Raw genomic sequence first — 26,212 nt, 5'->3', positions numbered from 1 at the left:
AGAAGACGTCTGGAGGAAGAAGACAGCGAAGGCAGAAGAACCACACCGTTTTTTTTGTTTTTTTGTTTTTTATTTTGAGGTGTGGGTCCCTTTCAAGATCCATACCAGACTCAAAAGACCTGGTACGGATCTTGGGGGGGGGAACCTTATGCTGTTGTGTGTTTTTTTTTTTCTTTTTTTTCATTTTGGCACGGGGTTCCCCTTCAAGATCCTCATCAGAGCACAGTTCGCACCACGGAATTCGCACCACGCACCAAGTCGGATCGAAAACATCCTGTGTGCATGGGGACTTAAAAACAATACTGGAAGAGGGCACTGTTCGTCTCCAAAATAAAAAGATATATATATATATATATATATATATATAATGAAAAAAATTCAAAGGATTAAAGTAAAAAACATAGGAAATGAGATCAAAAGTATTCCATTATAGATATATATGTGTGTGTGTGTGTGTGTATGTATGTATATATATATATATATATATATATATATATATTTTTTTTTTTTTTTTTTAATATGCTGAAAAGGGACAAATTGCAAACTGACCATACCTTCAGTAAAAACTAAATATTAAATGATCAGTCAGTCCAAAGATTTAGGCAGTTTAAATTAAGTGCGCTGTAATGTAGTGGAGTGCATTAGCTACATACAGTAAGCGGCGCTGTGTTCCCCAGCAGTATGGGTGACTTCCAGTTTGCTGCCAGAACTAAAAGGTCAGCTTGACCTTCTTCCCGCCATACAGGAATAGCCTTGCATTTTAAAAAAAATGAGTAGTAAACTTCCTCTGACTGTGGTGGAGAGGCGAGCGTATGATTACATGATTTCCACCTCCTCTAATCAATAGGAGTCTTGTATTCATTGATAAAAATACAAGTCCTCCTGAATTATGGGGAAAACATCAGCCCGACTCTACTTACGACAGCAGATGGAAAGCACAGTGCCGCCTACTGTGTGTAGCTAATGGTGGTACAGTATATTGCACCACACACAGCAACCGCATCAGTGTGTAATGGAAATAGTTTTGGGCCAGCTTGGCTCAAATGAACTGTTAAAATTTTAAATTTCATTTTTAAGGACTAATTCATAGGCTGATGAGATTGGAATGGATTAATTTATATATAACTTCAGCAGCCCATTTACGAAACAGTATTTTTTTCGTGTTTTTTTTTTTTTTTTTTTTTTCTTTTTGGATAGAGTGAGGAAGGAGTAGAATGTATGCCAGGTTTTGTTTGGTGTGAACCTATTAGGGTTCATATTAATGTTCTGTAAATAAAAGACATGGAGAAGGAAAACTCACTTATTTCATGAACTGATGGCTATTATAATTTGTGTTCAGATGCCCTGACTGCCTTTGTGCTGAAAATAAGACCCGTGCCAAAAGAAAACGCTCCGACGTCTGGGTGAATTCACCTGACCCCAATGATCTGAGAAGGAATGGTGACTGGCCTGTTGGGTTAAAGAACATTGGAAACACCTGCTGGTTTAGTGCAGTAATTCAGGTACGCTCTAGAACATAATACTAAAAATACAAGTATAGCTTGGAGATGGCATGAATTGATTTTCTATGCAGGTCTTCATAATCTTGGCAGGTTACAGAAATAATTACAAATTGTATTCTTTTTTTTTTTTTTTTTTTATTTTTGTATATTCTGCACTTTTATGTTGCTTTGGCACAGTCAAGAATCGTGCGAGTTCAGCTGAACTTTCACGATTTCATACATGTCAGTCCGACTTTGGGATCGTTTTCAGAGACATCTGTGCGGGTTCATGCACAGATGTCTATACAAATCCGCCCTCCAAAGTCGCCAAAAGTAGTACAGGAACTTTTTTTGGGAATCGGTGCGGCGCTGCAAAGTCAGCCGGTGCCATTGCCGTCAATAGCCGCAGATTTGGCATGCGATTTGACATGTCAAATCGCCCCAATGTGAACCGGGGCTAAAGCATAAGTGAACTCATCTAAAAGCCAAGTGTTAGGTATATTAAAAGTAATATCAGAGCTTAATTAATGTATTTGTGTTTAAGGCTTGTTCTAACAAAATGTGTTAGATTTTTTTATCTTAATGCAGGTGCTACTTCTCCGAGGGAGCTAGTTTATTTAAGAAAAATAAAAAGGAAATGTGAACAAAAATTGTTGTCTATAGTTAAAACTGAACTTTAGACAGTAATTGAACAAACACCTGTTAAAATGGAACTGCACTCTAAAAGCGAAGGTTTTGCTATACTTTAGGAAACATTTTAGAAATGGTAATTGCACGAGCAGTAACATGCAAAATGTACCTTTGTCTGGAATTCCTCCTGAGTAGTCAAGGCTTTAAATGATGGCATGCCTGCAAAAGAAGTCTATAAATGTATAAATGGCTGCCTTTTCTGCTGCCCCCACTACTGAACTCCACTGAAAATTGTCATCCTGTCAATCTCTAACCTTTTACAGGATGCAGAAGTGATGGGGGGGGGTCAGCAGAAGTAACCAGTGCGAGCGGTGGGCGACCAAGTAGATCAGCACTTTGGAAGTTTTTGTTAGAATATTTCATAACATCAGAGTGAAGTTCGACAACGTGGGCAGCAGGAAAAATAGGTCTTGAATCGGAGGTGTAACTAGAACTTTTAGGGCCCTGGTGCAAGAAACCCATAAAGGGACCCCCAGTAAATGACATGTTTACTGGCCCCCCTAACCACTTTCCATCCTGACAGTATCCCCCGCAGCAACTGTCTGGAGAGGGCAGCGGGGACCCCAGCAGAGCTGCGGGTGATGGAGGGGTGGGGCGGCAGAGAGCCCAGGGACTTGGGGGCAGAATAAAGAAGCTGGATAGGCGGGGTGGCATATCGAGGAACCATTCCCCTCCATGTTCCTCCTGCAGCCGCTGAATGCCTGTGGGAGGGAGAGGAGGTGAAGCAGCTGCAGGAGAAAAATGGAGGGGATTGGTTCCTCTGTGCTGCCCCTGCCACCCCTCCTATCCAGATGTACAGGGGAGCCACATGGGGTGGGTCACAATTTGCAATCCCTGTACTTAGACCCCTATACTTCAATATGGCGACAGGGTTGCCCAAAGTCGCACAGACTTTCTGCGTAAAACGTCTCTACTCTTCTTTACGCACATGCATGCGGCAGCCTAATTCATTCCTTTGGGGAGCATTACTTGGTGGCCACCAGTGGCGCTATCCCCAAAGAAGTGAATGGGACCCAGGAGCACATGCAGAAGAAGAGGGTATGGGCAGAGCAGCAGAATGACTGAAACAGGTGCCAAGGTAGGTGCTAGTCTGGGTCAGCAGCACTCCATAGATTGGAGGCAAGTATTTAAATGACAATGGTACCAAAGGTACAGTTGTCCTTTTAGGAAAGCCTTTCAACCAGACCCCTCTGTTGTTGTTTCTGGCATGCAGACAAATAGACATTTTAATATACAAATTGTTCTAGGTTATTTTTGAGCAGTATTTAAAATGATTTTAACATTTTTTTGAATAAATTACAATCACTGGACTAAATTTGTGTTTTTTGTAATACTGGAAATATTTGAGATTTTGCTTTTAGAAATAAATCAGTTTTGTAATGGATATGGTAGTGTATTATCACATTACCATCTCTGCAGCTGCCTTCCGCTGTGTGATGGCTTTGATTGTTAAGAGATCAGCTCCTTGTCTACAGTTCTGAAACCATTACAGATCCCTTAAAAATGTATGACTCTGTTAATTGCTAATTATGTTACTTTGTTGGAGCAGGACATTAAGTGAAGAAAAGCAGCGAACATTTAAAGTTTAGGTTCAGCGCTATTTTTCTAATCCCTCTGAGATTGGATTTTTAACACACAAGGCCGGTTCTGACTGTTCAATTGTGTTTACACTACTTGATTGCAAAATGGAATACAGAGCGAGCGCCAGCGTGCGTGTGGGTGCTGAATGACTCGGGATTGGCACTGAGCTTTCCAGTTTCCTTTTTAATTTGAGAGCCTGACTTCAGCTGGTTGGTTGGTGTTAGTGGCACTCAATTAAAATCAAGCATTTTACTAGGATTCCTGGGTGTGTGTGATGAGAATAAGCCATAGAGAGAAATACGGGCTGCTGTTTCTTGCTGTTTATTAGTATGACTCACAGATAGAAATAACCTCTTCCCTTTGATTGGTTCCCAGCTGAGTATGCCACAGAGCTCCTTTCAGAGCTGTGATAATGTGGAAACCTAAACTACCAATTAAAGCTAACACTTGTTTTCTTTATTTAAAATGGTGAGGTTTACTTAAAGCCTGATCAGCGAGTGAACTCTGATGCGTGCATCGCATGTTATAGTTAAAGACCTAATAGTTAAAGCTGAACTCCAGGCAGATATAAAAGACACAAATGAATTCATGTCTGGGCTCATTAGTAAATCAATAAATTTTATTTTTCACATCCATTGAGGGACACAAGAATTCAGGAACAGTTGGGTTATATTGCTTCCTATAGGAAGTTTGGACACTACCAAACAGAAAAATCGTAATGAGAAAAAGAACTGGGAACACAACGCTCAAAGCCGCCTGTGAGGATCTGATGAGCTGCTGAAGAGATCCGGGTGGCTGCCTGGTCCGCAGCCAGGGGAATCCAATGGAAACAAAGAACAATGGCGGCACATCGGGAAGTAAAATCAAAAGAATTTATTGAAAGTCCATAGAATCAAACGAACATGACAAACGTCAATCCAAAAAAGATGCTCAGTGGACGCGTTTCACACAGATGTGCCTACTCATCAGCCCCCATATAAAGGAAAAAAAAAAAAAATATATATATATATATATATATATATATATATAATATAATATAATATAATATAATATAATATAATATAATATAATATAATATAATATATATTTATCAAAAACAGAAAGAGGGGACAAGGGAGTCCCCAGAAAGCAAAAAAGGGAATGGTCAACAACGGCTTATGGTACAAAAATGCAAAAAGGCTTTATTAAGGGTGGGGGTGGGGGGGGGTATTAACATATACAAAAAATTCCAAATATAGGTAAGATAAACAATGTATCTAAACACAGTCCGTCTCACTACACTAAACCAAAATTAAAAACCATGCTGCAACATTGATGAATAAAACTGCAGAGCGTGCCTGCGGGCCAAAAACGCATGCAATGTCCGTTGAATCCAAAGAAAAAAGTATAGCACCATACATTACTTGGGGTAAGCTACTGATGGGGTATCAAGTCTTATGTGACTGTGCATCAGATTGAGCAGTACTGAAAAGAAACTACATATAAGCCAGTCATAAGCCAGTCCCCCATATAAAGGAAAAAAAAATAATTTTTATATATTTATATTATATTATCGCAAACAGGAAGATAATTCAGCCCCAAGTAATCAAAAGGGGTGTTATACCAAAATAAACAATTTAGAAATCATCAGTTAAAAGTACATGATAATAGATCAGTGCATTATATAGGAGGCTGCTCCACCAGGAGATAGGAAAAAAATCTCTAATGTAAGTAGAAAATGACAGGGAGTGCCAACTAAGTGCAGCCTTTTCAAAGCATGGAGCAAGAATGTTCTGAAATGTGTTACCACCCCACCCCCCCAGCTGCAGGTCCCCCCCCCCCCCACTTTATGCAACGTTACATTTGCTTCCGTGTTCCAACCCAGATTTCCTATACTTCCTGGTGTGGCTCTGTACACAACTGACGGTCATGGACTAAGGCACATCACTGTCTCCCCCCGGGCATGAGAGTCCTGTTGGCATACATTTGTGATGAGCACACTTTACATATTTTAATGTGAGTTGCCAATTGCTTTTAACCATTAACGTTTACTAATGCTGCACTTAAAACCACAGTCAAACCTCTGCGCTCACTATGTTTCACATCCAATAGTGTGGCAATATTTCAAGCGATGCTGCTCTCCTTGAGCGGGAAAACTCCAAAACACTACAAAGAAGAAAAAAGAGGGCGCAAACACCTAGTGCATTACCGTCAACACCGTGTTCAATTTACTAAAAAGCCAAAAAACATACAAACATGAGAAGATATAAAATCCATTCAAATCACAATTCCAGCATGGTGGATACCCAATATCCGCAGTTGGAAAGCTGATGCGTTTCAGGAGACAAGTCCCCTTCCTTGGTTCTAAATTGAACACGGTGTTGAAGGTAATGCACTTGGCGTTTGCGCTCTCCTTTTTTCTTCTTTGTAATGCTGCACTTAGTTAGCAGTCCTCATATAAACCCTCTTCTACCCATCATGCCTCATTGCTTTGCTAGTGTTCAATATAGTTGAACACTTTCTTCATCTCTGAGAAAATTTGGTCTACTTTTTGCTAGCATTTCTGTTTTGTGTGTTTTTTTTTTTTTTTTTTTTTTTCCCTCTGACTTCAGTCAAGATTTCTTGCTGCTGTACTGCTTGAGTTGGTCTCTATATAGCAACTATCCAGATTAGCGTTTCCTCAGCCTAGCTTTGGAGGCTGTACCTGGATTCCGCTGTACTTGATGTGCACGGAATGTGACCTTCAGCCGGAATGTGACCCCGGGCTCTGTTGTAGCACTTTTCAGACCTGAGTGTAATGTGTGTCTTAGGTACACAACACTTATCATGTTCAGGGCTGTGGCTCAGCCCCAGGTCTGACTTATCTTTGTACACTTTGTGAGTAAGGCTGTTAAAGTAGAACTAAAGACATTTTTTTCATTTAGGATAGGGTAAGGGAGGTTTTTTTTTTTTTTTTTTTGCCATCAGTGTCCAAGTGGAAAGATTTCTCTTTGCTTGTCCCATGGCTAAAACAAGAAGTGATAGGAAATCCCTCAAGTGTGAGAATCCTGGGAGATTTCCTCTCTTACTGTTCTGCAGGGAACCCAAAAAAAAGGGGCATTGTCTTTCACTTTAGGTGATAAATCTCCCTAATGGGGACACAGAAAGCAATGAAAACCTTACATAAGTTCTAATCCCTCTCCACTTGCTTTTAGGGGCATTAGCTTTTTATTAATGTTTTCACTGTACACGAAGAAAAAGAAAAGCTGTTGGGAGCGTTTAGCGCTTTTTTTTTTCTGCCAGAAAACGCTTGCAAAAAAACTATACAAAACCAAACATTTTTTTTTTTCTGCTAAACGCTCAAGTTTGAAAAAAATGCTTCTGGCATAAAGTAGTGTGCATGGACACATAGGATAACACCATTGGCTTCTAGGAGCAGAAAAAATGTGTACATGGAGCTTTAAACTTTAAAGTGATTGTGATGTCTCCTCCTTGTTTGTTATTTTTATTGAAAAAAAAAGTTATACTTACCTGCTCTGTGCTGTTGGATTTGCACAAGGCAGCCCGGATCCTCCTCTTCTTAGGTCCCTTTTCGGCTCTCCTGGCCGCTCCCTCCCTATGAGTCCCCCCCCACAGCAGGCAGCTTGCTATGCGGGCACCAGAGCCGAGGCACAGCTTTGTGTTACCATTCAGACACGGAGCTGTGGTTCGGCCCACCACCTCTCTCCTTATTGGCTATCTGACTTTGACAGCAGCGGGAGCCAATGGTGCCACTGCTGTTTCTCAGCCAATAAAGAGGGGATCGTGGACATGGCTGGATCTAGAGGGGGCTCAAGTAAGTATTAGGGGGCTGAGGGAGGCTGCTGCACACGGAAGGGTTTTATCTTAATGCATAGAATAAAAAACCTTCTGACTTTACAACCACTTTAAAAGTATTACTAAACGCACATTATAAAAACGGTCAAATGCTGTATTACATGCCGTTCACTATGAGGTTTTTTTTATTTATTTTTTTGTATTCTGCAAAAAACCTGGTTGATCCTGCTGTTCTCTATCTCCCCCTCCTGTCCATGCCCCAAATTCGTCTAGGGATTCTGCAGAGCAGTGTTGGCAGCTCTGCACATGCTCCGTTTTTCCAGCTCAGTTTCTATGCTGAGCATTTCCTCCCTATTACATCTGAGCAGCCCATGTGACTATAAAGTCACACATGTGGATGTATACACAGTGGTAAATGACTGCCCACTCCCTCCCCCCTCCTCAATGCCTACTAACCAGCTAAACACAATGGGGGTGGGATGTTACATGCAGATTGATGAAGGCTTCACTTCCCTTTTATTCTAAGACAGTCTGGAGGGGCGTCACACATTCTGTGGTGACTGGCAGAAATCTGCCCACATCATGTTATTGCCAAAAAAAATAAAGATTTGAGATATATATATATATTTAATATAGATTTAAAACGGTTTGTTAATCTTTATTTTTACTCCTATATTCCAAATGCCTAGAAGCTCCTCCTGCTTATGTTTCCCTGCAGACAGGCTGGGAAAGATCTGGCTAATGTGACAGCTGGGTATTGATTAGGAAAATGGTACATGATACTTTTTTTTTTTTTTAATTATTAAAATACAGTGCCATCATCCCCATACAGAAATAGAAGGGACAATGTAAATTAAACAGAGTGTGTTTAGTATCACTTTAAGGCTAAAATATTGGGAGCTACCTCACCATTGGGTACACTGGTGTAAACGACGAGGAACAAATTCCCGCCATCACCAATTTTGCCATTGTAAAGACTGCCTGAGCCCTGATGTCATGCGCTGGGTGGAGCGTCACATGCATTATAAGCCCTTTACTGCCATTCAGCTTAGAGACCCACCCTGCTGCTGCTCCTACTTGTGAAGCACCATGTGGATCTCCAGTCTCTGGTCTGTTTTCACTTTCTGCCTACAGTGACCTGGTTAGTCCTTCTGCTACAGATGAACCCAACTCACACTCCCCCAGTGTTGCAGTTGGGGGGGGTTACTGGGTATCAGAAAAAAATCTTCGCTTTAATCTGTCATAATGGGTTGATCCCCCTCAAAAAGGCTCTCTCCACTGCCGGGGTAGGCCCCTGGATCTGATGGAGCAAATGTCTGGAGCCTTGTGGTTTCTGTCCTGATGGCTTTTTGCAAGCATTTAAACTTGTCTCGTATGGTTTTGGTGCCTGTGTAGATGTGCAGGGCATTCTGATTAGTTGGGACATTGATGCTCTCTCCAAGGAGTATCTGACTCAATGAACCTTCAATAACATTGTCTTTTTGGCCCTGCTTTTGATACTGATTGGCAATGCTACGGGCAGCCAGAGTGTACTCCTGCCTTAACATAGGAGGTCTGCAGAGGGGTCATCTACTTCACAAGCCTTTAGAGGCTGACTCACCCTTAGCCTGCAGGCAGCAGCTAAACCCTAAAAGTGGGGGTGATTTTGCATTCTGAGGGGTCTTGGGTAGTTTGTCTCTCTGGCATTTGAGTGCAGATGATTCCCCTTTTAGCCCACAGACTAACCCCTTGTATTTAGCACCTCCTTCAGTTTCTCCTCACTATCTCCCTTGTGCTACTGTACAAATGAATGCAACCTTGGACCTCTTGCCCTGTGTGCCATTGGATCCTTTATCGACAGTCACGGAGTTCATCCCTTCCCCTCTGTTAGGAGTGTGTTGAGGAACCCCTTGTCTGGATATTCTTCCTCCTCTCGTTGGCTGATGGTCTTTCTTGCCCTCCTCGCTATTGCTATGAGCTTGGGCTGTGAGCGAGATGACCATATTATTCTATAGACCAGGTAGTGCCTGGTGTAACCCATCTTTTTTTACTCTGGCTATTTAAAACAGAATAATTTTCCCCTCCTCAGTGGACCTTACTTCAGCTTCCTGGGTTGGGCAATCATCTAGGTGTTGCAGTGCCTTAGCCTTCAGGACAGGAAGGAATGGGAGTCTTGCTGTGACAAGTAGCCTGATGCCTACACTGGAGGACACTGACTACTACCTCCCAGCTTCAATATTTCCTCAAAAGACAGTACATTGGAATCTAGCTCTCTTCATCTGGTAATCTCCACACCGAAGGGAGATGTTTGTGCACCTAGGTGCTCCTCATCTCCTGCGTGATCGGTAAAAATCCTTGATAGAGGGCTTCCTTTCTGGGTTGTCTGCATACGAAACAGACTGGGTTCCTGCTGCAGGTGCTCCCTTCCAGGGGTAGTGTATACTTTGAGGCCTTCAAGGTACATCATTTGCCTGGGTATACAGTAGGTCCTGCTTCTATGATGCATTTATTTTGCTCCATGCTTGGTTGGCCCAGGGAGGGTCAGTAGATTCTGGAAGACTCTTCTGTGAGGCTCCAGGAACACCTCCAGGTATTAGAGTAGATGGGTTTTCTTTTTTTTTCGTAATTTTTTTTCTGGTTGGCCCTTTCACCAGTCTTGGGACTGAGGTGTCATCAGCATGGATGTGTTATGTGGCTGGGCTGTATAAAATCTCAGGACTGAATGGACATAAATGCAAATAGCATGTCATGTAAAACTGTTTCCTTATACTGTATATGTGTGTATTTGCATGGAGTTCAGCTTTACATTTTCCATTCTCTTGCTGAGTTGTTAATTATCATCCCTGCTTATGTTTCTTTCCTTTGCTGAATCTGAAGAAAATAGATCTGAAATGAAAACGGGGATATTTCAATTTTAAAGTTGAGATCCTTGGTGGTTCTTCTTCCCCCTTCCTTTTTTTTTTTTTTTTTTTTTTTCTTTTAATCATAATTACCTTTTTTTCCCATTCCTTTCAGTCTCTCTTCCACCTGCCTGAGTTTCGAAGATTGGTCCATAGTTACAGTATTTCCCAAAGCATGCTGGAGAGATGTCAGAGCAGAAGTGTAAGTACTTGATTTGTGAGGTATTATAAACCACAAAAAGAGACCGTTTTGTCTTTAGGGAGAAGTGGGAGAAGTTTACTATTGATGTTCCATTAGTAGGTTGCAAAACACTGCATCTGAATGGTTAAAGCTGACCTTCAGAAATGTGACAAAAGCAGCCCTTGCAGTGGGGCCACTTCGCATTGTGAAAGCATAAATGCTCATTTAGTCTAGGGGTACACAGATGAGGATAAATAATCTATCCTACTCCAGGCAAATTAATAAAATGAGCAGTTGTTTAAATAACCAGAATCACATAAAAAGGTCATTCAAAGCGCCATACATTTATTGATCGATCTACTTTTCTACGATCTATTCAGGCCATTCAGAATCCTTTCAATGAAAATCAGTCCGCTTTTGTTCAAAATCAATTGATGAAGCACTATGTGTGTTTTCAATAATAGATTCAGGATACATTCAGGCCCCGTTCAAATCCTGTGATTTGGAATCGTGAGCAGAATCACCACGATTTTCCCTACTGTAAAAATGCACCAAACGTGTTTGGGTGCTATTTAATTACAAGAACATATTTGGGGGGCACACCATACAATGCGTTTTAAATTCAAGATGGTGCTGCTATAAGACCTACAAACAGTACAAAATATTTTACAGCACACACATACAAGAATGACATTTCCTGCAGGGCTAGTTAAAAACACCTGAACATATTAAAAAAATACAGGGGTTTGGTCACACTATATGGTCATATAGTGCTAAGCCCATTTACTGCGACAAAGTACCCCGAATTAGTGGGTCCTACCCTAGTAATAGAATGGAAGATCCTTTGTCTCAACCATGGGAGCTGAACTCCTCTATTTGGGAGAACTGAAGGGGATACATCCTATACACTGGTGGTGTTCAGCTCCCATGGTTGAGACAAAGGATCTTCCATTCTATTACTAGAGTAGGACCCACTAATTCGGGGTACTTTGTCGCATAAGTGGGCTTAGCGCTATATGACCATTTCATTTTTAATCGCGGCAAACCTTGTCCGCCCAAAAAGCAGCAGGAGCTTCTTTTGGGAGACGAAAAGTCACAGCAAAACGGCACAGTGTTTGAGAAACCATTAAAAATGAATGGCCCCTGAACACTTATGGTGCATTTTGCCTCTATTGCAGTGTGATTCGGTGATCCTGCGATGCATTTAATGTTGCCCACTGTCTAAGATCGCCAGATTTGAACGGGGGCCACACACCGGCTACTGCGTTACAACCAGTGGCTGAGGTGCAGTCTAGTGGGATCAACACAGTGCATTTTTTTTTTTTTTAATTAACTTTCGTGAAATGTCACACAGACAGCTCGTAAAGCTTAACTGGCCACAGTGCGGTGTGAGGCAGTGAATTGAAGAAAAAATAAATAAAAAGTACAGACTACTGTACTTTTTTCACTGCTCACAATGCAGTGTTGTGAACTGGGCACATAAAGAGGTAAGGTATTTTACCTTGTCCGGAAGTGGGACTGCGCTGGAATAGCCATCCAATGCAGTCCCACCACATCTGTTATGATACTTGCAATCACATTATCTTATTTTGTGAAGAATTGTTCGATTAGATTTTTACATGTATGGCTACCATTAGATTGTGCATGCAGACATTAAAAAGTATGTAGAATGGGGCTGTTTTTTTTTTCTGTATTGAATATTTGTGGTCACAGCATTCGTTGTTGGTTATGTCTAACCCTTAGATTGAATGTTGCATGTTTTTCAGGAGAAGAGGAACATTGCTTTTATGCAAGAACTTCAGTGCTTGTTTGCTCTCATGGTTGGATCCAACAGAAAGTTTGTTGATCCTTCTGCTGCTGTTGAACTGTTGAAAGATGCTTTTCTGTCTGAAGAAGCACAACAGGTAAAGAATAGTCAGTTTTTGCTTTAGATGCTCTGCAGTTTCTTTTCCAGTAAACAGTGGGATTGATTTTCTAAAACTGGAGCGTGCAAAATCTGTTGTAGCTCTGCACATAAAACAATCAGTTTGCAATTTTTTCTTTTTTTTTTTCTGCTAAAGGTTAATTGAACAAGCTGAAGTTAGAAGCTGATTGGCTACCATGGACAGCCACACCAGATTTTGCACTCTCCAGTTTATTAAGTAAATCGACTCAATTATGACAGTATGATGTTGTGACATATACAACCTGCCTTGGTATTTGCTCCTCCAGTGGTGCCCGAAGCACTGACCAGTGTTTCCGTGTTCTTTCAGTGAAGAGTAAGCATTCCTTAATCCCACCATACAATGCACAGTATCTGAGCAACCTTTTTTGCTAGAATTTGCACTCATTTGCAGTCATTGTGGGAAAGGGACTGGTGCAGGTATGATGGAGAAACAAATAGCCAAGCAGGAGGAATGTTCTAATTGCTGATAGGTTAGTTTAAACCATCAAAGATCTGTTCCTTTTATAATTTTAAATGAACCTGAACTCAAAAAGAAGATTTTGTTTTAGAAACCATTAAAAACTGCTCAATCAAAAGAAATCCTGAACTCGCTGCAACACTTCATCTTTATAGATCCTTAATGCATAAGGTGAGAGGCTGCACAGTCACAAGGATTTACAACAGGCCTCTCCAAACTTTCTAAACAAAGGGTCAGTTTACTTTAGGTGGGGTGGATTGTGGCCAGTGGGGATAGAAAATGTCCCAGATTTAGTGGGAAGAAACAATGCCTCAGGCTTGGTGGACAGTGAGAGTAAATACATTACATAGCATCCTTGGTCAGTGAGAGTACCCTATAATTGGTATCAGTGGAAGGAATAGTGTTCCATCATTGGTATCAATAGGAGGAATAGTGCTCCATCATTGTTATCAGTCGGGGTAATAGTGCCCCATCATTGTTATCGATAGGAGGAATAGTGCCCCATCATTGCTATCTATAGGAGGAATAGTGCCCCATTGTTGGTGTCAATAGGAGAAATAGTGCCCCATCATTGGCATTAGGGGGAAGAATGGTGTCCCATTGTTGCTGTTAGTGGGAGGAATAATGCCCCATTTTTGGTGGCAGTGGCAGGAATAGTGTCTCCTATTAGAGGGAGGAATAGTGCCCCATCATTGGCATTAGGGGGAAGAATAGTGTCCCATTGATGCCGTTAGTGGGAGGAATAGTGCCTGGTGTCAGTATCAGGAATAGTGTCTCCTATCAGTGGGAGGAATAGTGCCCCATCATTGGTATTAGTGGGAGGAAAAGTCACTCGTCGTTGGTATTAGTTGGTTGAATAGTGCCCCATCATTGGTGTCAGTGGGAGGAATAGTGCCCCATCATTGGTATTAATGGGATGAATAGTCATCTGTATTAGTGGGAGGAATAGTACCCCATCGTTGGTATTAGTGGGAGGAATAGTGCCCCATTGTTGGTATCAGTGCCCCATCATTGGCATTAGGGGGAAGAATGATGTCCCATTGTTGCTTTTAGTGGGAGGAATAGTCCCCCATTTTGGTGTCAGTGGCAGGAATAGTGTCTCCTATTAGAGGGAGGAATAGTGCCCCATCGTTGGCGTTAGTGGGAGGAATAGTGCCCCATCATTGGCATCAGGGTGACGAATAGAGTCCTTTCATTGGTATTAGTGGGAGGAATAGTCACCCGTCATCTGTGTTAGTGGGAGGAATAGTGCCCGGTCATTTGTATTAGTGGGAGGACTAGTGCCCCGTTGGTATTAATGGGAGGAATAGTGCCCTGTTGTTGGTATCAGTGGGATGAATAGTCCCTCGTCATTGGTATTAGTTGAAGGAATAGTGCCCCATCATTGGTGTCAGTGGGAGGAATAGTGTCCCATCATTGGTATTAGTGGGAGGATTAGTGCCCGGTCATTGGTATTTGTGGGAGGAACAGTGCTCCATCATTGGTATAAGTGGAAGGGAATAGTTGCTCGTCGTTGGTATTAGTTGGAGGAATAGTTCCCCTATTATTGGTGTCAGTGGGAGGAATAGTGCCCCATTGTTGGCATCATGGGGAAGAATAATGTCCCATCGTTGGTGTTTGTGGGAGGAATTGTGCCCCATTGTTGGTGTCAGTTGGAAGAACAGTTCTCCAAAGGCCAGATAAAGGTTAGCAAAGGGTTGCAGTTTGGAGAGATCTGATTTACAATTCTGTCATCTGAGTGTCAGCTCTGTCTAGGAAAAAGATACGAACCAATAGAGAGAAAAGCAGATGAAAGCATTGCTATGGAAAGTGCTGTGATCTCCGCGAGAGATGATAAATACCTGGAAGCGTTAAGCTGGGTGTACACTGCTGGAATTTCATTTGACATTTTTTGTCATCTGAACATTTGTTCATTTTTCTAATCATTAGTGGGGGTTAAATTGACCTTTGTTTTCGATTGCAATGATGGAAAAATTTGAAGAAGCGGGATGGAAATTTTTCTCAATTGTTTGAATTTCTTTTGAGGTTTGAACAGTGAATGTGGTTTTTATTCAGTAAAGTTCATTTATTCCAAAACCAAATGTTAAAAGCAAACAACATTTTTTTGATCAACATTCGAATGGTAAGAGAATTTTTGTAGGAATTTTCCTAAGAATAAGAAAGAAAATTCATTATTTCAAAGCTTTACTATGTTATACCCAGCTTTACTCATGTACATTACTTGGCATGCATGCCTTTAATGTTGTCAAACATCTGATCATAGGTCTACCAGTTTTATGGTTCCCAGAGGTTCACTTTAATGACCTTGTTCATCCTTCCGCCCCTCCTTCACACCATTATCTTTAGTGGTAAAACTAAACTATGCAGAAAGTTGCCATTATTGGTCTCTGAGTGGTTCATGTGAAAACCCAGCTGTAGACTTTTGCGGTAGCTCTAGCGCCGATGATATGGACTGTTCATACAACACCAGAACTAAACACTGACGTCTTATTGTATATTAGGTCTACTGACGGCACTTAGAAAGTACTTGGATTTTCCCTAGATTCTTTCTTCTTCCTTTGGTAATGCAATGTTACTCAAACCGCTTTCACAGTAGCATTGTGCACTCTTGCTCAGGCATGTGAGTTTAATGGTGTTATTCCAGGCTGCCTGGGGACATCTGTTTTTCTCCTAACGTCCTATGAGAACTCTGAGTCAGCAGTTGGGAGATCTGTGTCACATGACAATAAATACTTTTGACTTCACAGTTGTTCTTGATGGAAAAATAAATGAATGCATTTAGTTGAGTGTTCTAATGCCACAAGTTTTAATGTTCTTGACACTAATTCTGCATTTCTGCTTGCTAGCAAGATGTCTGCGAGTTTACACACAAGCTGCTGGATTGGCTAGAGGATGCTTTCCAACTAGCTGTCTGCAGAGAGTAAGTTCTTTTATATGTCATAATTGAAATTGTTTTATTATTCACATCAGCTGTCACGAGAGGATGACCACAGAATTGGGTTATTAAAATCTTTTTGTGGACACCGTGCTTCTCTTGGGTTTGCAGTGGGGTATGAAAGACTCAGGGTTGGGTCAGGGAATCAATGACTTAGGACATGCATACACCTGGACTTAAAGTGGTTGTAAACTCTCCATCCGAACTCCAGCACATTGCAATCCTCATAATAAAGCTATTGACCGCTGCCTGTTAAAGTGTCCCTACTTCTTCTTGTAATCTGTCCCACAATGTTCGATTAGGTCATCGGCACATGCGCTTCCCGCCCTCTGATTCACAGCAGGCTCTGTGTTGTCTTCCCATCAACAGCATGCCGTGTATGAGAGTTCAACTGTCTGCGGCACAGCTTAGAAGACTTGTGAGACTGGGCATTCATTCCCAGCTTCCTGTTCTCCCCTTGTGAATGTGTGACATCACACAGGGAGTATACCAGGGCATCCCAGAGACTCCTATAGCAGCAATCATCTGCAGATTACAACATTACTGACAGCCGGGAAAGAGGCTTGGATAACACACGATCGCGCATGCGTGAGATTTCAGCAGGGGAAACAAGGTAGGGTGGAAATGACGTCCACAAGGGAGACAGAAAACAATATTCAATATTCTGGAGAACAAATTTAATACATACTATTAAAATAAGTAAGAAGCATTTTTGCATACATTAGACTGTGCAATGATTGTAAATACTTTTTCATATCACAGTACATGAAAAGCGCAGTACAGAATTCAAAGCTTACTTCCTCTTTAACAATTGCGCAGTCTTGCAACACTGTACCCAAGCTGAATTTTTATTATTTACTTCCCACAAATAGAGCTTTCTTCTGGTGGTATTTGATCACCTCTGCAGTTTTTGATTTTTGCGCTATAAACGAAAAAAGCCCGACAATTTAAAAAAAAAAAAAACCTGATTTGGGGCACTGACGGGCATTACTGATGGGGCACTTTGGGGCACTGATTGGCACTGACAGGTGTTTTTTTTTTTTTTTTTTTTTTTTAATAGGGACAGGCTGGCAGGTGTTGGGCACTGATTGGCAGCTGATGGGCACCTTTTGATGGAGGCTGTGCTGATAATAAATGTACTGATTATCAGCACAAACCCCCCCCTCTAAAAGGAAGAGCCATTGATCGGCTCTCCCTGTCGGCATAAACCGAGGAGAGCCGTTTTACCGGCTCTCCTGATTGGTCACAGCTGATCACGTGGTAAGAAGCCTCTGTCAGAGGCTCCATACCACCATCAGAGTTGCTGTGTGTCAGACTGACACATTTTTGGGACCATTAGCATTAATACAGCGATCAGTGCGATTAAAAATGCATTGATTACTGTAAAAATGTCACTGGCAGTGAAAAGGGGTTAACACTAGGGGGCGGTGAAGGGGTTAATGTGTGTCCTAGGAAGTGTTCTAACTGAAGGGGGATGTGGACTGTGCAGGGAAACCAATAGATCGCCTGTTCATACTCTGTATAAATAGAGGCAGTGTCAGTTCTCCCCTCAGAGAACCGGAAACTGTGTGTTTGCACACACAGCTCCCGGTTCTCCGTGTGCCCCGAGCGATCGTGGGAGCCCAGCGGTGGTAACGACTGCTGGGCACTTGCATCGGCTCCATGGGCGCGCACGCGCCCCCCTAGTGGCCATCTATGGTACCGACATACCTCAACGGCGATTCACCACCTGCCTGTGCCATTCTGCCGCAGTGTAACTGCGGCGGACGGTTGGCAAGTGGTTAAAGTGGTTGTAATCCTTACATATACCCAGTGAAATTACTGGCCTCAGGTGATACAGATGAAGCAAATCATCATACATACTGTAAGTTGTACCGGTTTATCTACGCCGTCTTTTTCCTGCGTCCGTTCAAAGTCCAGTATTTACACAGGATCTTTCGGCTCTGAAAAGCAGGAGACAGGGAAACTGAAGTTACATCAGTGAGGAGAGCTCTGATTGCTGATTGGAGGGAAGAGACACACCCCCCTGCACACAGGAATAGAGCTGAGGAGGCTGTCAATCAGCTAGAGGTCCCGCCTCTGTCACCATTTTCCTCTTGGTGTCAGAAAAACTGGACAGTAGTGATTCATGCTGATAGCAAAGGAAACAGGCAGCAGACAGAAATAACACGTGTACACAAGTACACGGTTTTAGAGGCATATGCTTTGTTCTTATTTCATGTCTGGTTTAAAACCACTTTAAAGCTGAACTCCAGGAACTGTCTATTCCAGCTTCGAACAATAAGTATGAATATGTCATATTTGATGGGCCACTTGAGAATCATTTTAGTAGTTGGTGCTACTGCAGTGATAGATGTGATCTTCTGGGTCCCCCTCTGCACACCGACCACCACCATCTTGGCACTAAAAAAGAGGGGGAGTGCTAATGTGCAAACCAACAGGATAATATAATCTAAACCTAATAAAAGTAGCTGCCAACATAAAATAGTAATCACACTAAAAACATATATAACTAAAAAAAGCATTTCCTGGGGAAAATGCGTGGGAATGCTGAATAACTGATTTGCTAAAATGGCCCCCATCAAAATTGTCCCCATCAAAACTGCCCCATCAGAATTGCCACCATCAGAATTGCCACCATCAGAATTGCCACCATCAGAATTGCCACCATCAGAATTGCCACCATCAGAATTGCCACTATCAGAATTGCCCCATCAGAATTGCCCCATCAGAATTGCCCCATCAGAATTGCCCCATCAGAATTGCCCCATCAGAATTGCCCCATCAGAATTGCCCCATCAAAACTGCCCCATCATATTGCCACCATCAAAACTGCCCCATCATATTGCCACCATCAAAACTGCCCCATCAGAATTGCCACCATCAAAACTGCCCCATCAGAATTGCCACCATCAGAATTGCCACCATCAGAATTGCCACCATCAGAATTGCCACCATCAGAATTGCCACCATCAGAATTGCCCCATCAAAACTGCCCCATCAAAACTGCCCCATCAGATTGCCACCATCAAAACTGCCCCCATCATATTGCCACCATCAAAACTGCCCCCATCATATTGCCACCATCAAAACTGCCCCCATCATATTGCCACCATCAAAACTGCCCCCATCATATTGCCACCATCAAAACTGCCCCATTAAAACTGCCCCATTAAAACTGCCCCATTAAAATTGCCCCATCAAAACTGCCCCATCATATTGCCACCATCAAAACTGCCCCATCATATTGCCACCATCAAAACTGCCCCATCATATTCCTCTATTATAAATCAGTACATGGTGTGTCTGTCCCCTCCCCTGGGCTCTGTAATCAGAGCTGAGATGCTCCAGCCACCTCCCCCCCTGTGTATAACAGAAGCTTTGGTAAGTATGAAGGAGCTGAAACTTTTGGGAGCGGAATAAGATTTTAAGGATCTGAAGCAGTGGGACTGCTAAAGCAGTCCCACTAATAAACTAGAAAATGCATTTCCTGGGGAAAATGCGTGGGAATGCTGAATAGCTGAATTGCTAAAACGGCCCCCAGCAAAACTGCCCCCATCATGCTGCCCCATCAGAATCGCCCCATCAGAATCGCCCCATCAAAATTGTCCCCATCAAAATTGTCCCCATCAAAACTGCCCCATCATATTGCCACCATCAAAACTGCCCACATTATATTGCCATCAAAACTGTCCCCATCAAAACTGTCCCCATCAAAACTGTCCCCATCAAAACTGTCCCCATCAAAACTGTCCCCATCAAAACTGTCCCCATCAAAACTGCCCCATCATATTGCCACCATCAAAACTGCCCCATCATATTGCCCCCATCAAAACTGCCCCATCATAATTGCCCCATCATAATTGCCCCATCATATTCCTCTATTATAAATCAGTACATAGTGTGTCTGTCCCCTCCCCCGGGCTCTGTAATCAGAGCTGAGATGCTCCAGCCACCTCCCCCCCCTGTGTATAACAGAAGCTTTGGTAACCATGGCAACAAAAGCAACACAGTACACTCTGATTAATGGCTAAAATTTCCTGAAATGACCTCTAAACAAAAAGCTTTTTCACAAAAACGTTTGTTTGGCATCTGTAGGTGAAAGTATGAAGGAGCTGAAACTTTTGGGAGCGGAAGAAGATTTTAAGGATCTGAAGCATGCTCCCATTAACTTCAATGTTAAAAAAAAAGTGTTAAAAAGCTTAATATTTTAAAAAGTATAAATAGTAGAAAAAAAGTTGAAAAAGTCCCATCATCAGCTGAAAGAGACGGACATTTTAATAGTTGAATGGTTTTAATAGCTGAAAGTATGCAGAAGTTACGCAGAGCCAAAAAACGTACAGAATAATAAAGAAATGATAAAAATAAATAAAATCAAATAACAATGGTGGGACTGCTAAAGCATTCCCACTAATAGATAGGTAGAGGTAATGTGGCGCTTACTAATAAATAACTAAAATCCACACAAATATCTAACAGAGGTGATGACTGACTGATCAGTTAACATCAATAAGAGCAATTTAACTAATAATAACTTAGGCCTTAATAATTGCTCTTATTGATGTTAACTGATCAGTCAGTCGCCATCTTGGCACTGCTGCCATTCATAGAGCACTTTTGTGTTTTTATTTTTTTTGGAATGAGTGAGAGGCATTCTCAGATTGGAAGAAGTGGAGAGTATGGATAATGATAATATGCTTTCTACCTTGTCCAATCAATGAAAGCCTTGTATTCATTGAAAACAATACAAGGCTGCTCTTCTGATATGGACTGCAAACATGCCTGTATCCCTTCATCTCCATTACATGGGGAGCAGGGTATTTGTTTACAGATAATAGCCAGGAAGGAAGTTATCCTTTGGTGTAGATCACGGGAAGTGACAAGGGCACTTCATTTTAGGCAAGATAAACAAGAATTTTCAGTATTTGGTGAAAATGTTCTTGGCCTGACAAAAAAAAAACAAAACGAATGCAGCCACCACATCCATGGACTATAAACTGTAATATAGTATATTTTTGTCCTTGGGTTTAGTTCTCCTTTTTAAGGCTCGTTCACACCAGAAGGCATTACAGGAAACCCATGTTTCCTGCACTGTATCCAAAACACACTGTGTGTTCTATCTGCTACAGGTGTCCATGTAATCTTATTGATACCACAAACACCAGGTAACAAATGCTGTGCGTTTGCCTGTACTGGATCGCATGGTACCCCAGTACCATGTGATCTGGTTGCAGTGTACTTTTAAAAGTAGTGCATGCACTACTTTTGGTGCAATTTCACCCCATTCAAATAAGTGGTCTGAAAATTGCATTGCATGGAATCGCACAGCAATGTGATCCACATTCTTGTGTGATTCCTGTGCGATTCCAGTGTGAGCCGGCACTTACTGAGCAACCAACATTGGGCACAGCATGGCACTTGTGATTGGTGCAACAATCTGATTATTGATCCTAGTACTACTGTATATATGACGATCTTTGGAGTTCAGCCAGACACACAAAGAAAATGAAGGGGCAATTACTCTCTTTGGTATTAGAGAAAGAAACAGACTTGGCAAAATGCAACGGCCAGATTCAGAGTCTGTTTACCCACATACATTTTTAGGTAAATGAACACATTGAACATTATAGGAGAAGTCATATTTGTTTAAAGTGGGCCTTAAAGTGTTACTAAACCCAGGACCCTGCATTCACTGTATCTGGTCTCCCACAGTACACAGAGGAAACATAAAAATGTCATTATTTTAGTTAATATAAACTGCTAAATACTTGTTCTCATTAGTTAGAGCAGTCTTGTGACTTCTATCAGCGTCTGGTTAAAGCTTGTAAGAGGCTTTTTCATTCTCCCATGATTGTCCTATGAGACTACAGGACCCCTGACCCTCTGTCTGGACAGTGCTGATTGGCCCTGTGCTGATCACATGCAGCCTCCCCAAGAAAAAAAAAATCCTCCTCTAGCAATACACACCAAACTGAGCATGTGCAGGGTGACTCTATTAGACTCTGTTATCAGGATATTATTAGGGGACGGTGGAAGGAGGAGATGATCAGAGAAGACAGGATCAAACAGCCTTTTTACACAATGCAGAGGATTAACCCCTTAGGTTACACAGTGAGTATAACATGCATGCTTTACTGCATATACAGACCGATTTTAACTGTTGTGGATTTAGTAACACTTTAAACCTAAGTAAACTCTGCCCAAAAGCAAATATCACAACATGCCCAAATGTACTATTTATTAGTCAGAAAAGCCTATTCTGTGCCCTTCTCTGATTTTAGTTTCAATTTTATTACTGGGACCTTCTTTTTTTTTTTTTTTTTTTTCTTCCACTTATCACAAAGTAATTGGAAATGTGACACTGACAAATGAAAAAAACTTTTATAAATCAGTTTTTTTAATATATTTGATTTTGTACTTTAGGTGTTCAAGAGATAAGACTGAAAACCCAATGGTGCAGCTGTTCTATGGTACATTTCTTAATGAGGGATATCTGGAAGGTATGTTCTCCATATTGCTCGCAGTAATTGGGCAGTGTGAGAATGAATACAGTGGACATTCTTATTACAGAGCAGTGAGCTATATTTTTACCATACGTGTGCTATATTCATACATTGCCTGACGCAAGATGAAAAAGATGTTAAAAAAAAAAAAAAAAAAAACCTGATTGGGGGTTATAACTAGGGAAGAGCCAAACACCTTCTAGTTCGGTTCGCAGCAGAACATGTGAACAGGCAAAAAATTTGTCAGAACACACAAACACCATTAAAGTCTATGGGACACGAACATGAATAAACAAGTGTTAATCTTAAAGGCTTATATTAGGGATGCACCGATACCATTTTTTTTTACAATGAGTACTGATACTTTTTTTTTTCAGTACTCGCCGATACCAATTACCGATACCTACCGCAACTGTTTTGTTTTAACTTCAGCTGTCAGCAATGGTACAAAGCTTTGAAGAGTTATTTACAAATGAAAAAATAATTATTTTTTTTCTAATTTAGCGCTTTTTCAATGTGAAATGTGTAAATATATGTTAATATATGTGTAAAAATATGCACTAACAACGCAAACAAAAAGTTTTAATTGTTTATCGTTTATAAAATAGACGTGAACAAAAGCAAAAAAGCAGGAAAATAATTAAATGGAGGAGCATAGGGAGTTAATTAAGGCTGATTAGAGTAAATTAAGGGTTATTAAGGGGTTAAACAGAGGAACATTTGTTCATCCCTTTGATCTGCAGATGAAGAATCAGAAATATACAAAAAATAACAATGTTTCTTTTTTATTTTAGTGTTTCATGGCTGAGCAATGTTGGTAGTAAACATGGCTGCTTTTTTTTTTTTTCTTTTTTTTTTGACAGCTCCAATTATCTGACTTCTTTAACACAGGGGAGACCCACTGACAGCTCAAAGAACCGAGCCTGAAAGTATTGGTTTCAGGTATTGGTGTTTGCACGAGTACCGATACTTGTGCAAATACTCGGAATCGGCACCGATATTGATACTAGTATCGGTGCAACCCTAGCTTATATGCAAGTTATTGTCATAAAAAGTGTTTGGGGACCTGGGTCCTGCCCCAGGGGACATGGATCAATGCAATTTTTTTTTTTTTTTTTTACTGCCATTTTTTCGGGAGCAGTGATTTTTTTTTTTAATGCTTAAAGTGAAACAATAAAAATGAAATATTCCTTTAAATATCCTGCCTGTGGGGGTGTCTATAGTATGCCTGTATAATGGCGCATTTTTGCCGTGTTTAGAACAGTCCCACAGCAAAATGACATTTCTAAAGGAAAAATGTAAAACTGATCGCGACTAATGAATTGTCAGGTCTCGACAATATAGTTCAAACTCATTGAAAAAAAGAGCATGGGATCCCCCCCAGTCCATTACCAGGCCCTTTGGGTCTGGTATGAATATTAAGGGGAACCCCGAACCAAAATTATAAAAAAAAACATTGCGTGGGGTCCCCCTAAAATCTATACCATACTCTTATCTGAGCATGCAACCTGGCAGGCCGCAGGAAAAGAGGAGGGCCAGAGAGCGCACCGTACCGGGTCACATGCCCTCAACATGGGGAGGGTGCTTTGGGGTCTGACCCCAAAGCACCTTGTCCCCATGTTGATGGGGACAAGGGCCTCATTTCTACAACTTTTGCCCGGTGGTTGTGGGGGTATGCAGGCGGGGGGTTTATCAGAATCTGGAAGCCCCCATTAACAAGGGGACCCCCAGATCACACCCCCCTGTGTGAATTGGTAATGGAGTACTAAAAAAGTGTCAAAAATGGTAAAAAAGACAAGGGACAGCCTGGGACAAGTCCTTTATTAAAAAATAAAAATGTCCATTCATCTTCTATCATGCGGCCGACGGACCAAAAAAGAGAAAGAAAAGCCGCAACTGATCCGCCTCCATGGGAGGCTCCTGCCGACTGATGCGTCTTCTCTGTCACAGCTCTTATATAACTGAGGGCGGTGCCAGCCGGTGATGTAAACGGGTGACCCTGCCCCCTCTGACCCCACGTGTGTCAAACAAATGTCAAGTTTTGGCTTTACATTTGCATGAAAATGTTTTGTGACTGCAGTTTCATTTGGACGGTCAAACATTAGAACATGGGGCAACTGTATATATGTGTAAAGCTGCATATTTGTTAGATCAACAAAATGTTTTTTATTTTTCTTAACAGATAAAGCATTCTCCAATATTGAGACCTTTGGGCAATACCCCTTGCAGGTAAACGGCTTCAACAACCTAAACGAGTGCCTGGAGGCAGCAATGTTGGAGAAAGATCTGGAACTCTCACGGACTGGGCAAGCAGTGCAATACAGGCAAGAGGTTAGTATTGTCTTGCTCTATCAGCCATACACGATTCATTTTTTTTCCTGTCTTCTTCAAGATCATTGGGTGACACGATGCATTGTTTGTTAGTGAGCAATGTTAAGTTTTTATTTTCTCTGTATATTTTTCATTTTTTTTTTTTTGAGTTTCTATTTATTTTTATTTTTTCTCTTTTCAGCGCTGGTTTACAAAACTTCCCCCGGTGCTAACCTTTGAACTTTCTCGGTTTGAGTATAATCAGTCTTTGGGTCAACCAGAAAAGATCCATAATAAACTTGAATTCCCCGAGATTATTTATATGGACAGGTAAGGCATATCTAATATTTGACGTGGGCCACTTTGTTAATATAGAATTCTTATGACTGTGACTGCCACAGAGTTTATTGTCTAAAATAGTGTATTACTATATACTACAAATGGAAAAACAATTCTGACCTTTTTCGCGTGTGTATGACTGCATTGTATTTTCTGTATAACCACATACTTGGAGAGATGCTTGTAATTCAACCTAGTGTAGTGAATAATAATGTCACTTGACTATTTAGCATTTCTGGAGTAGCTGTCTTACCATCCAAAGCAGCCTACGTGATTTTTTTTTTCAATACCGGGCACTTTCACCCCCTTCCTGCCCAAACCAATTTTCAGCGCTGTTGCACTTTGAATGACAATTGTGTGGTCATGCAATACTGTACCCAAACTAAATTTTTATCATTTTTCAGAGACCGATAGAACTTTCTTTTAGTGGTATTTAATCACTGAGTTTATTTTTTGCTAAACAAACGAAAAAAGACCAAAAATTTGAATTAAAAAAAAAAGTTTTTCTTTGTTTCTGTTACATAATTTTGTAAATAAGTAATTTTTCTCTAATGATGTGCGCTGGTGAGGCTGCACTGATCAGGTGGCACTAATATGCAGCACTGATGGGCACTGATAAGTGGCACTGCTGGGCAGCCTTTATGAGCACTGATAGGTGGCACTGCTGGGCAGCCTTTTTGGGCACTGATAGGTGGCACTGCTGGGCAGTCTTTATGGGCACTGATTGGCGCCACTGATGGGCACTAGCAGACATCGCTGATGGGACTGCACTGATCAATGTACTGATTATCAGTGCAGATGCCCTTTGTCGGGAAAGTCACTTATCAGCTCTCCTCATGCGCTGTTAGCATGAGTAGAGGAATGCCGATAACCGGCACTTCCTATTTACACTGTGATCAGCTGTGATTGTACGCAGCTGATCACATGGTAAAAAGTCTGTCATAGGCTCTTTACCGTGATCGGAGATGCGGTGCGTCCGAGCGACACACCACACCACCGATCACTGTGTGCACGAGCGGCTTGTTCTAAAGGACATCATATGACTATAGGCCGGGTGGGAAGCTGTTAAAGGAGAAGCCCAGCCAAAGCTCGTTTGGCTGGGCTTCTCCTTTGAATCACAGGAGTGCAATTTGTTTT

The 26,212-nt window shown here is 41.5% G+C and overlaps 1 protein-coding gene across 2 annotated transcripts in view; it reads left to right on the top strand.

Moving 5' to 3' along the window:
* The window catches only part of USP28 (ubiquitin specific peptidase 28), a 146,006-nt gene that overhangs the window by 50,173 nt on the left and 69,621 nt on the right, over positions 1 to 26,212 (top strand). For both annotated transcript variants that reach the window (XM_073603100.1, XM_073603101.1), the window contains exons 5-11: positions 1,340 to 1,502; positions 10,521 to 10,607; positions 12,353 to 12,490; positions 15,835 to 15,908; positions 22,347 to 22,423; positions 24,609 to 24,757; positions 24,939 to 25,066. In XM_073603100.1, coding sequence (XP_073459201.1) covers positions 1,340 to 1,502; positions 10,521 to 10,607; positions 12,353 to 12,490; positions 15,835 to 15,908; positions 22,347 to 22,423; positions 24,609 to 24,757; positions 24,939 to 25,066 — 816 coding nt within the window. The remainder of the gene's footprint in view (positions 1 to 1,339; positions 1,503 to 10,520; positions 10,608 to 12,352; positions 12,491 to 15,834; positions 15,909 to 22,346; positions 22,424 to 24,608; positions 24,758 to 24,938; positions 25,067 to 26,212) is intronic.

Source organism: Aquarana catesbeiana, linkage group LG10, assembly GCF_042186555.1.
Source record: "Aquarana catesbeiana isolate 2022-GZ linkage group LG10, ASM4218655v1, whole genome shotgun sequence".
Taxonomy (NCBI): domain Eukaryota; kingdom Metazoa; phylum Chordata; class Amphibia; order Anura; family Ranidae; genus Aquarana; species Aquarana catesbeiana.
This window is presented reverse-complemented; position numbering and strand designations above follow the sequence as displayed.